This window comes from Tubulanus polymorphus, chromosome 3 (genome assembly GCF_964204645.1).
Source record: "Tubulanus polymorphus chromosome 3, tnTubPoly1.2, whole genome shotgun sequence".
NCBI lineage: Eukaryota > Metazoa > Nemertea > Palaeonemertea > Tubulaniformes > Tubulanidae > Tubulanus > Tubulanus polymorphus.
This window is the reverse complement of record NC_134027.1, coordinates 22,020,792-22,039,435: the sequence shown is the minus strand read 5'-3', so window position 1 is coordinate 22,039,435 and position 18,644 is coordinate 22,020,792. Positions and strand designations below refer to the sequence as shown.

Sequence of the window (18,644 nt, the reverse complement as noted above, 5' to 3'; positions counted from 1 at the left end):
AAGTAATTCATCATTACCAACTAATTATAATTTTACTGATGTTTTGAAGTCATTTTAGAATTTTAGAATGAGAAAGCCATCAATACTAACTCATCGTAATTTTAATGAATTTTTGTATCACCGATCATAATTCTACTGATATTGTGAAGTCACAAAGAATGAAGTCATCATTAGCAACTAAATCATAATCTTGCTGAGACGAATGAGGTCGTCATAAGTAACTTATAACAAAATTCTCCTGAAGATTTGAAGCCACCGAGAATGGAAAGGTCATCAATTGTAACTAATCTTTATTCAACGTAACAAGTTCGGCACTTGTTAGTTAGGCCTAACAGTTTTATTCAAGATCAACACACAGTCAAATTTTGACTTACAAACTCTAGAAGGCCACAGCACCACTTTCAAGTAGGAAACTAGTATTATATCGCGCGATAACAAAATGGCCCATGATCATTTCCGCTGATTGGTCGGTTACTGCATATTCGCATGTATTGTTTAGCTACGCTGACCATTGCACACAGCGACCAAACAAGTTAGTTTTGAACCCTATAAGTGCCACAGTAACAACATCATTAGGAGTTGGCCATACAGTGCCACAAGTCATATTGCAACTGGCGACTTGCCCATAGAGTGCCATAGTTACATTATTGGAACTTGCCTACAGTGTCAGTCACATTGCAAGTTGCCCATACAGTGCCAGAAATGTATTACCGCAACTTGGCCATAGTGCCCATAGTTGCATTGTTGCAACTTGCCTATATAGTGCCATAGTTGCATTGTGACTTGCCCATACAGTACCATAGTCGCATTGCTACTTGCCCATACAGCGCCAAAGATGCATTATTGGAACTTGCCAATAGTGCCATGGTCACGTTGCCCATGTAGCCAGTCACATTATTGCCACAATATTGCATTGCGCACTTGAGGCATCACAAGCCCTCTAACTAGTGCAAATGATATCTTGTCATTGTTGTCGACTGAGCTTAATAATCGATGTACGTTTAACTTCACACCCAAAAGCATACGTCGTTATTCAAGTTTTCACTATGTATTCCGCTATGTTACTGGAAAATCTGCGACACTCTGGGGCCAGTTGCTCAATAGTTGGTTTAAGCTAACCGGTGGATAGTTGACATTTAGTGACAATTAGAATTTCATTGTTACTACGGTATTATCTACCGGTTATCTTCGACCAACGTTTGAGTAACTGGCCCCAGGGGTATGAACTTCCAATCAGCCGGCACTAGGGTTCATAGCGCACTGCGTACAGTCACTAAAGTAGCGGCGTTACTGTTTCACGTTCATTTCTAACCATGGGAGTTCTTCGGCTTTACAAAAAGAGCCCGATTTAGACAAAACCAATTTTGGCATATAACATTCCGATATCGTTGTCAAGCGACGAAACACAGCAGAGAGATTTCTAAGTTGTATTCTATTATTTTGCGCAGCACACTGAAATTTAGTATTTTCATACATTCAAGTTAGTCAATCGATCACAAGGACAAAATATCGATGTCGCCGTACACCAACCGATTCCAAAACATGCACTAAAAATCCATAAACCGTCATTAAACATCTTTTCTCCTCATCTAACTACGCCTTTTCCAGGTGTAGAAAACGGATGCGAACTTCGGACCGAACACGTACGACACAAGAGAAGCCATTTTCACCAGCCGGAGCACCCCGATTTTATCGACCGAGTATACATTTCAATCGCGGTTTCTTACTGTAACTATGGCCGCTTGGAAATGCGAGGTTTATCCACACCCATAAAACCTTACGCGTAATAGGTAGAGCAACATGAACTTCTGAAACTGAATCAGTTCGATCGCTTCCATTGAACTCTCGACACAAGAGTCACAGCCGCGGAATCCGATCCCTACAATTGATTTACGAAGCGAACATGTGATAATTGCCTGTAGCCGTTTTAAAATTCATTAAATGCACATATATATAGCCTTCGACATGCTGTGTCAGTTCGAACGATTCATTCTAAAACAGCGCATAGGCAACTCTGTATAACTCTGATCAATTAAAACGCACCAATCGAAAAACTACGGTATAGCAGGGATGAAAACGGCCCATATTGAACAAGTTGGAAAATATTTTCCAAAAAAAAAAAATTGGGGGGGGGAGGGAACAAAAATCAGTAACTTTTAGCCAAAAAACTTACTTCCTTTTGGTCAAAATGTTAATAGTTTGGGCCTGAATTAGAGCCGCTTTTTGAATGAGACGCCATATTGGTTTCTCCGACTCCACAGTTGTGCTAACAACTGCCGAAAACTGTCTTAAGGAGCACTCCTAACTACAGAGCGCTCTGATGTGACGCCCGCGATTTAGGTGATTAACACTGTTCTCAGGAATAAAGAAAATGTTAGAAAAAGTCAGAAATGACCGTCTATGGTCGCAAGATTTTCATCCCTGGTAAAGGCTCTTTTTTATAAAATTCAAATTCTTAGTCGAATTATGACTTTCGGACACCAGCGCAATCGAGGTTCTATCGCGACTGGCTGCAAACGGGTTAGGCCTAGCGTGGGCATAAACGCATAACAGGAAACGGAGATGTTTTTCTGGCTAGTTTCATGGCTGTGCTCATTGCTCGTAAACATAGTTTACTGAAACACTGTTTCACGACAGCGCTTACAGCTCTAAAACATTGTTTAGCACAATATTGTTTCGCACTGCGTAACCAGCCCGTACGTTTCTTGGAACACTTGTTTCGATTGATGCGTTTGCGACGATCGGAGTAGTTAAACACAGATACACAATAACTAGTCAGTAAAAACAAGCAAATCACGAGACTGATCAAAATCATTCCCATTTTGATACCACGTGATACAATCCATACATGGCTAGGTTTGCTTCAGTGTTTCTTGTTTTAATCAGTGTGCCATAGCGGGCAAAGTGAAGTAGCGAAACCCATAAACACTTACAGGTTTCGTGTTCATTCCTTGCTGCATGCCCTGCTTCGGGAATCTACTGCACTGGCAACTTTCACAACAACTTTACGATTGTATGACCCATTTCCTAATCTCGAACCTGGACCTAAAGAACATACCTAGGGCCCCAGTTTAATAGGACAGATTTTATTACCGCTTCAGAAAATAACGAATTGATTCCAAAATTTCAAATACTGTTTCGTGAAAAAAAAAAACATCGAAGAACTGGCCATGTCCATGAAACTGGGCCGGGACAACGTCACCGAAGTTAGAACCGTCACCAAAATGCGTAAGACGGCTACAAGCAAAGATCAGTAGTATTAAATCATACTTCCTAGTATCGGTAGGTCGCGATTTTCGACGCGCGATATACCCGTCGGCAATCCGCAGGCGAGATACGCGAACGCGTTGACGAACGACGAATGCGGCGCGACGCAGAGGATCGGCGCTTCGGCGCTGGTCGCCAGACGACCGCGCGTCTTTATCCGATAAAAACCGCACAAAAACAGCACCGCTCGGCCGACGTGTTTAAACGAGAATCGTATCAGAGTCCTATAAAAATCATTAAAAACGTCGTACGATTAGTTACAATAAAATTCATTCGTATCTACGCCAGTTTTTAGCGTTCGAAACGGAATTAACCCTTTCAATGCTACTCCCACTCAGCTATTATTGCCTTGGGAACTGATTAACGAAACCGGGCTTCTGACCTCTGAAAAATGCTATCAGTAACGAATTGAATTCTTATCAGTAACATTTCATCGAAATATGAAAGAAAATGTTCTCATTAGATCAGTAATCAACAGTAAGACCCTCGGTGACATCATTCATATTTCTGTATACGGTGCATCAAACAAATAAAGCATCAAACAAATAAAATCGGTACTTCTTATCACGAAATAGTAACGAGAACAGTTGGCAGCTAGGTCTAAAGAAATAATTTTCAACAAATGCATGATCAGTTCGATGAACATAGATAAGGGTCAGAACGAATATTGAAGTGCACGTCTTTCTGAAATGAATGTAAATAAAGATATGCGCGTTATCGATTTCAATAGCCGCGTTCGCACTAGATTCGGCGCTTACGAAGTCCTGTACTTCGCTGGTGCCGAATTCACCAAAATACGGCACTTATACAGCCAGTTACATTCACACTACGAGTCAGCAATTCGGCACTTAGTAAGCCCAGTATAGTAGTCACCCAGTGTGCCAATAGAGGGGAGTGTAATTAGTGTTCAGTGTTTTGTACTACGAGGATGTGAATACGTGGCTAGCTAAGCGCCGAATCTGCGTTCACACTACAGAAAATACGTGGCCAGCTCAGTGCCGTACTGAGATCGGCTTTTGGGCGTGGAATCGCATTCCGCGCTTATAAGCCGTGTATATCAGTACGGAACTACTAGTTCACCTAGTGTGAACGCAGCTAATATATAGGCCTAGGACAATCTGTAAAAGATAATCTAGATATATTATTATCAAGTTTTTCCCGATAGCTGTTTAAGGTCAACAGAACTTTAATGAGGTCACCCGATAGAACTTAATTCTAATCTATTCAATCGAAATTCGCCGTTGTGTTACGTCCCAATTTTACGTCGTTCATTCACCACAGCTGTTGATTGACCCGCAATTAGAATCGCAAAAGTACTTTTAATTTAAACGACACGTGATTTGACAAGAATTTGCATGTTCATGTTCACTGAATGAAGAACTAAAGCGGGTTTACTAAGCGCAGAATTACGCGAACATGGCTATGTACATTCGAGCAATGGTTAACCTGCGACCTCCTGTGGCAAGCGAGGATCCAGCAGGTCCACTAGTTTTAGTAACTCTGTCTTCTGCGTTCGATTTCTTCTACATTTCCATGAAAACTGAATGAACTTAAACTCCCTTAAATAGATCTAATATTATGGAAACTATTCAGATATCTGAATTTGTACTTGGAAGGTCCTGTGATATAGCGATATTGATTCTGGAGTAAAAAAATTCAGGTCAAAGTTCATCGAAAATGTATCTATTTCACTACATAAGACCAGGCGCTCGTTACGCCATCTGGCGGGATAGCCGGTGTTGCCGGTTCCCCATTGTGGCACATAAGATTTATAAGTGCACGGTAATTTCCTAGGCCCGGAATCTCTAGAGTGGTCATAGCCTTTTAACATGGCGCACGTACATATGTACATATACATCTCCAGTAGAAGCCAACCACACCCTATCACTAATAATAAACTATAGCTTCTGATATTGTTATTCTTTAAACGTGATCAATACCCGGTACTAAAAACATAAATGAACAATGCAAACATATTTTTTTCTTAACCACAATCCCGTGATATAATAATATGAATAATCTACGCAAAAATCGCGTGAAAATTGAAAGTGATCTTCAATTCGATTTTAAACCCTCGCAGCACGCGATTCTCGCTGACGGAAGAAACGAAATGGTTCGAAACTGAGAACAGATTTTATAACGAAATATGGATGTTACGAGTATACGCCTGCTGGGGCCAGTAGCTCAAAAGTCAGTTACAGATAACCAGTGTATAGATACAACCGTAGTAACAATGAACTTTTAATTATCACTATGTCAACTATCCACTGGTTAAATGAAGAAATCCCACAATTAGAATTTAAAAAATTATACGATCAAATTTATTATTATGAAACCACGTTTCGGCTGTTGACTAACAGCCATCATCAGGTGGAATGACCAGAAAAACGTGACCAGATTGTTTTTTTTGGTCATTCCACCTGATGATGACTGTTAGTGAACAGCCGAAACGTTTTGGTCTCACCCTAGAGATCATCGTCAGGCGTGACGCACCTGACGACGATGTCTAGGGTGAGATCGAAACGTCGTGTATTCTATATATTTTAGATCGAATAAATAAATTCTTGATTTTAAATTCTTTTAATCTGTAGATAGTGGGTTTTTATCTTATTATCCGTTCACCACGTTTGAGTGCGGTTATCGTTCTATATTCTGGAACTGATTTCATTCACACTCCAACACACATGCGCATACATACATATGTACTCTAATAAAACAAAAACAAACTAGGGGTCCAGGGACACATGCCCACTTGGGAAGTGGTTTCAAATGCTCAACAATCTAACAATTTCAATATTCGACGCCCTCTGGTGACCATATACAAATACCAATGACTTTGAAACTCAATACAATCATAAAACATGTCAGCAGCTACGATTTTGTAATTGATTGTGATAACAAAAAATGCCTCGTTACCAATTTAATATGGAAATACTAAGTTATTCTACTATTCAATGCCCCCTGGTGACGATATTCAAAACCCAATAACCTTGTTACTCACCATATTCATAGAACATGTCACGAACTACAACTTTGCAATTGATCATGGTAACATAATATGCCTAGGTACCAATATAATAAGGAAATACCAGGTTATTCTACTATTCAACGCCCCCTGGTGACCATATAGAATAACTAATTTCCTTAAAACTCACCACAATCATAGATGATGTCATGAGCCACAACTTTGCAATTGATTGCGGTAACAAAATATGTATTGGTACGAATATAATATAGAAATACTAAGATATTGTATTATTCAACACCCCCTGGTGGCCATATACAAAAAACAATGAACTTGAAACTCACCCCAATCATAGAACACGTTATATGCTATAACTTTCTAATTCATTGCTGTAACAAAATATGCTTAGGTATCAATATAATGTCGGAAAACTTTTTCCCACCTACGAATGAGTACTAATGACACCAAGATGGCCGCCAATTGCGTCATATTTGGCGGATCAAAAATACCGGTCTCAGATAAAAACATCCCTTTACAAAGAATACCCATCACAAATTGCAATGAGAAATGGCAAACCAGTAGGAAGCTGCAGGACCTAGAATTTTGGCCAAAATTGACATTTTTGGGCACTAAAAAGGTCATAGGACGGCCATCTTGAGTCATATGGAACCAATTTTTCTTTTGCTGATGGGCCCTTGGTAGGTTCAAATATAATCGCAAGACCAAGGTAATTGATCAATGCATCTTCAAAATTTCCCTCGTAAACTTCGAAAATGTGTAAAAAGTGGCGAACAACAATGGCTGCCAGTCGACCATCTTGATTCTGACAGGGCCAGTTTTTGGGCTGCAGATGTGTCTAGGGTAGATACATGTATAAACCAAATATCAAGACATTACCTTGAAGCGTCTTCAAAACTTCCCAAAATAACTGGATTCCGTCTACGGACGGACGACGGACGAAAAGTGAACGCAAAAGTCCCAAGTGGGCTAAAAACGAATCGAACGAAGACTGATAATTAGTTCGTACGTCCAAATAAAAATATATCGGCGGCTGCGGCTTTCGCTACGGGCGACGTAGCTTGCAGAACGGTGCCCGGTAACATCGTGTCGAGGAATGAAGAGTGCGGCGCCAGGGCCAGGATCGGCGCCTGTCGCGCGCTCGCCCGCTGCCCTTTGACGGTGATCCAGTGGAAGCCGCCGACGAAGAACATGCTGCGCCACAGTATCTCGATGCATCGGCGTAGAACGCTGCGAAGAGAAAACATGATGAGAAAAAAAAACAAAAATCGGAAAACGGCGGTTCCGATCGAGAAAGAGAAGAATTCGTACTCGTACGACGAACATAGAAAAAAAAACTGAGGCGCGTTAAGGATTAACCCTTTAAGTGCGTCTACACCGCAGTGCGGTGTATAAGTCAGTGATAGATTTTGCTAGTACACCGCACTGGGGTGTATTGATGTAATTAGTAATTATCTCTCTTGAAAAATGGCAGCACGGGTCAAACATAGTGAAATACTAGTAACTAACGATACACCGCACCGCAGTGTAGACGCACTATAGTGGTATTCCCGTTGTTCAACACACTCGGATGGAGTATCTCAGGCTACTTGTCGCATAAGCTATACAATGCATTTCAATATAGGACTATTTCAAAGCAATCATCAGCATTGATAGAATATTGATATCCACTCTTGTAGGGGCAGCAGATAGCCACCCCCTAATTTTGCCAACCAAACGATACTTCATATAGATACACTCAGAATGCCCCTTGATACGTCCATATTTTGGATCGTGAACCAATTTACCAAACGACATAAGATCTTCTAACAGCATTGATCAATTTAAAAAGACGGCTGTTTCGCAAGTCGTTCCCTGAGGAAGAAGCGCTTCGGGCGTGTAATATGATGTAGAAGGCGCTTTATGAATTGCTCGATTTACTATCATCATTACTGTTATTCTCATAATTTCCTGAGGGCTGTAGACATCGTGCAGCTCTTTTCGTACCATCCTTACAAAAAAAAGGTTACGCAGTTTTCCATTAAGAAAGCGCCATTCCCTTTCCAAAAAGCTAGGCTCTACTGTCCGTTCAGAAGACAGCACAAATAAATTTGGCCAGTCCTAACACGGTATTAGGGCACTGCCCTTCACAAGAAGTTTTATAGGGATACGCGACTCTGTACAAGCCCCCTTTACAATCCTGGTATATGATGCAGAACCCCGAATATCCCGTACCCCCACAACCGTATGATGACTGTAGAACTACAAAGAGAACAGGAACGCCGACTTCTCAAAACTATTTGTTAGGAACCGTTAGATTTTCGGTAATATTTTCTTTGCACGCAATGAAGATGGCAACGAAGACCGATGAAATACGCTTTCCTCATGCACGCGGAGAAAATGTTACCCAGAATCTACTATCTATTGCTAATGGAGTGAACGCTTTACAAAACCACGAGATTATTACTCGCCCAAAAAAGCACATGTTGCAGACAAACACAAAAAACAGGAAACAGAATCCGATGTTTACGAGCATTTTCCGGCGTTGTGCGCATTCACGAGAAACCAGAAAAAAACGTTTCCGAGGAGATGAAACATATTGGATTCCATGTTTGTGTGCTTCCCTGCGTAATGCGCATTGGGCTCGACAGGTTTTTGAGGAGTAGATGTAACAAACTCGTCCACTCCGATGATAGTAGTACACGAACACCGAGAATGAATCAACTCCCAGATGATGTAAACACATTCAGCGAGTAGCCTCATTATATATACACACATACCGGTAGTGTCAATATTGAGTATAGCAGGAATGAATATCATTCTCTGATTCACCGATGACTCTGATTCGCCGCCACGATTCATTAATGATTATTGTCCCTGACCCTGATCGCTAATCGCTCATGTACTAAAACCCTGTCTATAACTATCACCACAGGCGAGCTGTGTATTAAACGAGTATTAAACGAATGCATTAGCCCTGCGCTAATAACACATTCGTTGTGCAAAGAGTTTAAGATTATGAATTGAGCTAATTTAAGAACATGAGACTCATTCAGTCGGTGAACCAGAAAACAACTCAGAAGGCATAAACCCGCTTTACTATAGCCACTTATCATTCCAGGGCCAGGTCCGGACTGACTACCTGATATCGCTATTTGTAGTAGTTACCCCTAAAAAAATGAGAGTAATTTGACATCAAACGAAGCGGTTGAAAATCAACAGGAAATTATTCTGATTTTAGGAAGTGTATCTTGATATTTCATATTAGCAATTGAGCTCTTAGCAGCTTCTCCCAAGTAGAAGTTGCAGTCAAGTCCGGACTGACGAGTTAAATCCATAGATGAATTTCAAACATAAGACCGTTTTAAGTTGTTTGATTCCCTTCCCTGAAAAACCAAGATGGTCTTACGACTCTTGGCCCCTTGTTGGTGACCTCAAAATGGACGCATCCTCATCTGATTCTGGAAGATTCGACGCAGGTTCGCTCGCAGTTGGCCTTCTCCATAAATCTACTTAATTTCTTACATTTCACTCGAAATCCAAAATAGGCAAAAAAACACAGGGGCTGGTACCATAGTCGAGACTTTCGTCCAAAAATGGTCTTAACTCTTAAGTTGTTAAAATAGCTAATAGAACTAATATGGCCTTAAATTTGTCTTATGTCTAAGCCATGACTATGGAACTAGCACCAGGGGCCAGTTGCACAGTCGTGACTTAAGTCCAAAAGTGGTCTTAAGCCTAGCGCACATCGACACTGCGATTGGAGACAACTAGTTGCAAGGCAGTTTTCGGCGCACGAGAGCAACTGGCTGGATACGATCAGTTGCTTGAATGTGTCGATGTGAGCGAGCTTACGATTGGTAAGCGTCGATCTATCTCCAGTTCCAGCCAGTTGCCCATGTTCTAATTTTGAGCAACTGGTTGTACTCAATCGCAGTCATATCCGTCGATGTGCGCGCTCTGGATCTCGACGATCGACACGTGCCATGCAGTTGCTGCAACTGACCGGCCGTAACTAGATTTCGATGTGCGCGGGGTAATCGTTCGGTAGCAACTAGTTGTCTCCAATCGCTGTGTCGATGTGCGCTAGGCTTTAAATCTTAAGACTGGTCTTAAGTTGTTAGATTGGCTATAGACTGGTCTTAAGACTAAGCCATGACTATGCAACCGGCCCCAGCAGGTGTTTTAGTTGAAACGCGGCGGGGCAAACTACAATCAAACCGTTTTTTACTCTTAATATACTCGAAAGGGGCAAAACAGGAAAAAGTGGCAAACTGGGGGCATAATAAATAGACCAGGAACCAGTCGCTCGAAAGTTAGTTACAGTTAACCAGTTGCTAGTCGAAAAATTAAAACCGCACCGTCAACATATATTCATCCTGAGCGACTGGCCCCCGTATCCCCCGCAATGACGAAAGTTCGAAGATTGGAAATCTTACCGTCTCCATCCGACGAACGGTTTACTGTTCTCGTCCTCGGTTACGCCGTATAAACACACGAACCCGATCGGCCACGCGGCTATCACGATTAATATTATCAACATACACCTCAACGGGAATATAGTCACTGTCATTATCGCTATCTGAAAATACAAAAACGACGTACGAATATATAATACATTCTTTTGTACTCAACTAGGGTTGTTTAAAAAGGGATGGCCACCCCGGTTTACATTCGTCCCTCAGAAAATCGGCCACACACTCGTAAAAGTTTTTTGCTGCCACCCGGCATGAATTATTTTCAGTGCATCTACACCGCAGTGCGGTGTATTAATCAAGCATGGACTACTTATACACTGCATCGCTGTGTATTGATGTAATTAGTACTTAATAATTAGTAAAGTTTTTTAATCTCTATTGAAAGATGAACGAAGTGAAATAATAATAATAGCAACTAACGATACACCGCGCCACGGTGTAAATGCCCTACAGCAGTATGCTCGTTGTTAAACACTCTGGGGTGGAATTTTTTTTCCTCAATTTTCAAATTATCTCCAGCAATTTGCGTAATTAGTCAGCGCAGAAAGGGTTAAACGTTACACGTCAGTCTTGTTCTATCGATGCTGAACAAGTTTAGGCAAGGACACCTCGGCACCCTACGAAACGCTTCACGCCATTGGTGTTTGGTGGCCATGTTACACTGAAAATGAATGCAGCCCTCCAAAATCCCAGCAAATGGAGAACACTGATATCATTAAGGTAAAAGGTATCGAGATTGTCCGTTAACCATCTTTAGGCAGCCAGAATAAGATGCGTCACGTGTCCTTTATACACCAAGCCAGCACTGAATTACTGGTAATTGGATCCTTAACTTCCATACTGTCCATACGTTTTGTCAGATAATGCCGACAGCTCGTTGTAAGCCGTACATTTCCAACAAACGTGCGGCGAGGCTGAATAAAGCTGGATGGATCGGAGACCAGATTAACGAATTTGAAGAAGGCAAGGGTTGATTGAGCCATTATATATACAAGATATTATCGGTACACGAACCCGTCAGAACGTAGGGGGTATTCGCACCTTGGAATTGCCTTAACTTTTTTTTTGACGCTATAAAATCATGAAATCATGTTATACACAAGTTGATAACTACTAGGCCCCTATTATTTAAGGCGTTCTGTGTGAGTTTATGTGCACTACGCCATCAATATTGGTAATTCAAAATAACGATCAAAATTGTGAACTTTGGCATCTATTCTTTAATGATATAGGGCCTATATTTCATAACGCTTATATTAATTTGATAAATTTGAAAAATTATTTTAGAGGATGTGCACTACCCCATAAATATATCAGGGCTAGACTGGTTGCCAGTCAATTCAATTCAATCAATGATTCAACATAACTTTCATTTACTCATAATATTATACCATATGTAAGTATTTATATTGTTTGTAGACAATATTTAGCAATATTTGTTATTTTCCAAGTTGTCGATAAACTTTGGAGTAGAGTTTTCTCTCATTAGGCTCCATGACTGAAGACTCCCTTTCCAATCCCATGATGGAAGATGGATCTTCTGCTAGATATAAACAGACAAAGAATGTGTTTTGAAAATTCTAAAAAATTCCACCCTAGTGTGTTGAACAACGGGAATACCACCATAGTGCGTCTACACTGTGGTGCGGTGTATCGTTAGTTACTAGTATTTCACTATGTTTGACACATGCTGCCATTTTTCAAGGAGATAATTACTAATTACCAATTACATCAATACACCGCAATGCAGTGTACTAGCAAAATCTATCTCTGATTTATACACCGCACTGCGGAGTAGACGCACTGAAAGCGTTAAATCACCTATAATTTGGGGCCATGACCATTATCGCAAAATGTAAATATTTGAGAGAGGACTGCATACGTATTACGATGTTGGTAGGTTGATACATTGCAAATACATACACAACTAGATCATACACTATACGATACTGTTAGGGCCCTATATACTGAATTGATTAATTGAATGATATGTGGGTTATTAAAAATGTATCACTTTGCATATAACCATCAGCTTTATTCATAAACAGCGTCAGGACGCTTCAACTCTGCAGAACTCATGAATCGAATATCAAATTGAATTTGACGATAATAAATTTATCAACCCGCGATAAGCGTAAGAGCTATTCTACTGAACGAACGGTCGCTCTCGAGTCGTATACCCCCGGCCTCGAGGCAAACGTGGAGTACAGACAGCATCAGACTTGAATTGTCGATTAATGTAATTCCTCACTTCTTACTTTTTCACAGAAAATTTTTCTAATTTTAGCATGACACGAAAAATAATGAAAACGTTCAATAATCCGCACAATTTTAGCAGGTTTTGTTTGCGAAAAAAATTTGATGTTTTCTTTTTTTTCCAGCTTTACCATGCAGTACATTTTCGGCTCCTGTTTGGAAGTCTTTCTCACATCTCTTGTAGGACGCGCTAAATTCAATATTTATTGGTAATCAAAGAATCTTTAGGCTTTTTTTGAAATAACTTTGTCGCCGGATTTTCACAGCCACATTTCCGGGGGAGGGGAAAACTCCGTTAAATACATATTTTTGACGTACCATCATAAAAAACATCTCAGCGGTGGAATGAACAATGTTCAAAAATTTGGAATAAAATGTGTATAGGCCTTCGAATCTGAAATTGACTTCTTTAGTTTAACGACTCAATCGTATTCTAGATAAAGGGCGTCGCCAGACGAAATTCTTGGGCTCGGTTAAAAACACAAGTCTTTCGATCGATAAACTATTACACGTTAATTGATCATCTCGCGACAAGCAAAGTGAAAAGGAGCCGCGTTGTGTAAATTCCGCGATAAATATCGCTCAGAAAACTATTCGGACGTTAAGCGGATTTTGGATGGTTCAGACCATGCATCGACATACGCCCCTAAAGATTGACCTTTAAGCGACTACCTCAAATACTTCATATTCAATAAAATAAGTTTTACAAGGTGGCCACTTTTCTCTGACTTACTTTTTCCCTAAACTATTCCCCGTGCATGTTTTTTTTCTGACATTATCAATTCTAAGGATCCAATCAATTGACAAAGTCAGATTCGTGAAACATAGACGGAAACCGTTTTACATTACGTACGGGGAATAGTTTAGGGAAAAAGTAAGTCAGAGAAAAGTGGCCACCTTACGTAGCAATCTCAATCAATTTCCCTCACTTTAACTTTCCCCCGATTTTTTTTAAAGCATTTTTACAAAATACCCCGACTTTAGCAAGTGCTTGTTTTATAGTGTACCGGTGTCAATAAATGTAGATGCTGCACCAACTGGTGGCAGATTTCATTTCAATGCGTTCCATTCCGTCCCCAGGACCCTTTATATGTATTATGAGATAATCAAAGTAAACTAGATTTAAACATAGTAAACAGGAATTGCACCGTCACGATGCAATGACCGACATCTACTATAAAGGAGTGAAAAGAAGTCGAGCCGGAGGGAGAAGCTGGTCGCCCGATAGCTCAGGTAGATAAGCACCACTACAACCACCTGCGGTGTATCATCAACACTCAGTGGGTTTGAGTCCCTAGCAGCAGTAGCATTCTGAGAAGAAATGTCACCCTGATATAAGTTGCATATTCTATAATCATACATATCTACAATTTCATATCGAATGGTTCATAATATTTCATATCTTTTACTACATGAAATGCTTAATAATAATAATTATAGTATTAATAATGTAATATAACTTATGAATATAGTATCAATATGTGCTTTATCATAATCAACACGTCAGACTACTCAATATGTATTCAAAGTAATTAGCTATAAGTCAGTGCTCATCATTGATTAATTTGTGTGTCTCAAACATGTCACCAGGTGTTAGTTTGTACATATAAGGTTTAAATGCCTTGTTGTTCCTGATGGATGGAATCCTGTACCGCTGGTGTAAATGCTAGTTCCCCAGCCAGCCTGCCGATACAACAACCAGCCGGTTACAGACTGTCGTCGAATGCATAACCTTGGGTTTAATTTCCTCCCTCGGCGGGGATTTGAACCTAGACAGCCACGGTCAGCAAACCGTGCCTGATTAGCCTCGAGTGTGCGGGTACGCATGCAACTTACAAAACGTCACAGTCTACTTTCACTATTAGCCAACAATCACCGGGATTTTATTTTAGCCCGGATCATTGCACTCATAGTTATCGCTGTATGTTGTTACCTCAGCGATAATACCACAGGCAATCTGATCGGCCGTAGGCACGGTTTGAACCCGATGGCATGGCATCGCTCATGGCACGAAACTTTGCGACACTAGAACCGGCGGGTACGGAGGTTTGTCCCACGAAAACGCGTGGCGCCGATCAGATTGCCCGTTGTATAATCGCTGAAGCAAATTTCACAAATCATTGCGTGGAATAACCTGAGCTAAAATCAACCACGATTTCTGATTGGCTGATAATGACATCATCTAGGATGTGCGTGTCGCTGGAATTTAAGTCATTTGTTGTTCATCAGATTGGGCTCGTGACAGAACTGCTCGTCAGAAAAAAATAGTTGTAACAGTTGCATCCTGCTTAACCCTTTCAGTGCATCTACATCGCATGGTGGAGCATAAATCAGTGATGGACAAATGCTAAAACACCACCTCACATTGTGATACGTGTGATTTACCTATTGATTTCTATCAATTAAAAGATGACAGAAACTGTCAAACATTGTGAAATATAAGTAGCTAACAATACACTGCACTGAGGTGTAGGCACACTATAGCAGTACGCCTGTTATTAACTTATACAATCCACAGGCGGGATTTTTCAAAATTTTCAAATCATCTCCAGCACTTGTGAGGTATTAAAATTGGTCAGCGCTGAAAGGGTTAATTCACAAGAGTTTCAACGAAGGCATTAAAAACTATATGTTTCCTACACAACGTAGCGAAGAATATCGACTCGAGTTGATGCGATCAAAAACCGCGAACGGGCTCGATTCGAAGCGTCGCTCGAAAATATCGGGTAAGTGCATTACAAAATCGGTATACGATCTCAGCGAGACAGAGAGAGAGAGCGCGCGGCTCCGATGCTGAACAGGTTTTATATTATTTGGATGCACAACGAGTTAAATCCACAAACTGTAGTATCGTTAATAGCGATAGTTAACACAGTTTCGCCGATAGACGGTAATTTCCTCGACAGGAAATCGATGTCACTCGACGAAGCGAGCCACGGCTTACTGCGCGTCTTACGGCGCCGACGACAGGGGCCCGATATCTAGTAGTAGGACAATTCAATCGGCCACTCCGCCGATAAGTAAGCATTGCGTAATTCATCGCGTTAAAAAAAAAAATCCTCCCCATTCACAAATCCCCGCAGTTGTGCACATTATAACACAAAATCCCCCCTCGAATTGAATCAGCAGGGCCCAGTTTCATAGACCATGTGTCAAAGTTATCCCTAGGGGTAAATTTCCAAATTGTTCCCAGGGAATATTTTTCTTCCACATCTATGAAACCCACCCGCAGGCCATTCATAGCATATCCAAATCGAAAAGTGGAGTTTTCCAAGTTGTTTTTTTTTAGGTAAGTACGCCCTGAGTTTCCCGCAAATTTTTCCATCGCTTTCCGATTCCCCGAGTTGACCAGATCAGCGGTAACCTAGCTGAGCCCGATTCAACGACTATGACTAATATGAGCAAATCCTTCACACCTGGTCATAACGATTTTATCCACTACGATTCAATCAAGTAAGGAATATGAAGAGAAATTCACATCAATTTCACGAGAATTTCTCAACTATATCATGTACCCATTGCACCGGTGACAAGGGGTACTTTATAGACACATATCTTACATTTGCAACATCGTAAATTGATAACTTGGCTCGAGATTTTGTTGAGAGTACGTCAAGTTAGCTTGTTGTTAGGAACCAGTTTGAAAGTGAAAGTTAGTCACAATATATCATTAAGCGACGAAATGGTCAATTTCGCAAATTGAGTCGGACCGTGAATCCATGACTATGGACTCTATATCTATCATGTACTCTAGCCATCGCATCCGATTGTCATCCATGACACAATTATAGGACAACTCTAGAAATCAAAATCTAGATCATTTTCTATTTACTTTCATCATGACTTCCTCGAACCTTCCACAAGCGGAAACTCGAAGCAAATCGCAGTTCACAATGTGGCACGATTCCGATCAAGTCATTCATCGAACTGAATTCGAGGATCATTCATGATTCTAACTCAATCTGAGAAAACCGGCATCGACATCGTCCTAACGCGTACCCGACCGACTGTCGCAACCGGGCCTGTTGGATCCTCCCTTTCCACCGGTGGAATCCTCGATTGCCACAATTGCTTCAAGGAGTCAGCGCTTTAACACGCTACCATTCGCCTAAACAATCTTCTCTCATCCCTAATTTTAAAATCTAATTTCGGCGACAGTGCCTTCTAAGCATCCTGACTTACATGTTGGAATACAAATTCCTTCCCAGTTGACCATTGATAGATAGATAGATCATTGGACTCGGATCAACAGCAGCTCAAAACCTGGTTATTCAACAAGCATTTTGGATAAGCAGTAGCACTTTGGACATAACCACATGGAAAGGCCCTATATGAATATTCTATAACGATTATCATTACTATAATTACTTAACCCTTTCAGTGCGTCTACACAGTGCGGTGTACAAATCAGTGATAGATTTTTGCTAATACATTGCTCTGCGGCGTATTGATGTAATTAGTGATTATCTCTCTTGAAAAATGGCAGTCTCACCTGTCAAACATAGTGAAATACTAGTAACTAACGATACACTGCGCGGCGGTGTAGACACACTATAGTGGTATTCCCCTTATTCAACACACTAGGGTGGAATTCTTTTAAATTATCTCCAGCACTATAGGGTATTATTTAGTCAGCACTGAAAGGGTTAAAAATACTACGGCCACTACTTATGGGCTAATATATACCTAGCTACCAGCAGAGAACAGATCTGAAGCCTGCGGCTGATATGTAGTTCATGAGGGCCTATAATTACGGGACAATTTTCTCGTGCGACAATAATTACGACTCGACACTTAACCGCTCGCACTTGTTTACATCGCCCTCTACAGATCTGCATTATTCAATCACTTCTAGCTACACGAGTACTAGACAACCCTCTAATCTTCCAACTACGTATTTTTGCAATAATATACAGAATAATGTACAGAAATCGAATTCATCAGGGTGGCCACTTATATTCGACTTGCTTCTTCCTTGACCACATGTTGTTTGCCTTGACCTGATACGCTAAGAATCCAATCGTTTAACACAGTCAAATACGTAAGACATAAACAGAGAAACTGTTTGATTTTACTCCGATCTAGCAATCACAAACAAATTCCCCTGACTTTTCCCTAATTTTAACTTTCTATTCTTTTTACGAAATAATACCCGAAATTTTCCCTGAATTCCAGGTAAGCGGCCATTTAAGGCGCCCATAGGTCGACCTGCGGAGCGATCGGATCGGTTGCAATCGGTCGTTAACCGGCACCGAGATCATTCGCCGCTTTCGCTATTGACAGAGACAAGTCGCACAACGCGTAGGCTACATCAGTCGCGACTGGCAGCTGGTCGCGTCGCGGAAAGTAGAACACGCATGACTGACTCATTACGACTTCCTTTCGAAGTATTCTCAAACTGTCCGTGTGGATAAATAACGTTTCCCGTTTCATAGCAAAACAAGTAAAAGTTGTTTTCGGTTTCTCATCGGGTTTCTGCCTAAATTCCATACCGCAAATGCTAGGCCTTAGTTGAATGAATCAACGTCTCCTGCGGAAATCAAGCCTGGGCATATTATATATTGTACAATACACAATACACTCCTCTGACTCTGTGTGAACATATATAGACACATGTGTGGCAGTTTGTATCAAACAGTGTAAAATCAATTAAAACCTGCTGCCGTTAGTGCAAATATTAT

General features: G+C 40.9%; 1 protein-coding gene across 1 annotated transcript in view; it reads right to left on the bottom strand.

The window, feature by feature from the left end:
* Positions 1-18,644, bottom strand: part of LOC141902602 (lysophosphatidylcholine acyltransferase 2-like) — a 45,875-nt gene that overhangs the window by 22,658 nt on the left and 4,573 nt on the right. Inside the window, exons 2-3 of the mRNA XM_074790413.1 lie at positions 10,669-10,811; positions 7,260-7,480 (exon numbers count right to left, since the gene is read on the bottom strand). Of these exons, the coding sequence (XP_074646514.1) occupies positions 7,260-7,480; positions 10,669-10,811 (364 nt within the window). The remainder of the gene's footprint in view (positions 1-7,259; positions 7,481-10,668; positions 10,812-18,644) is intronic.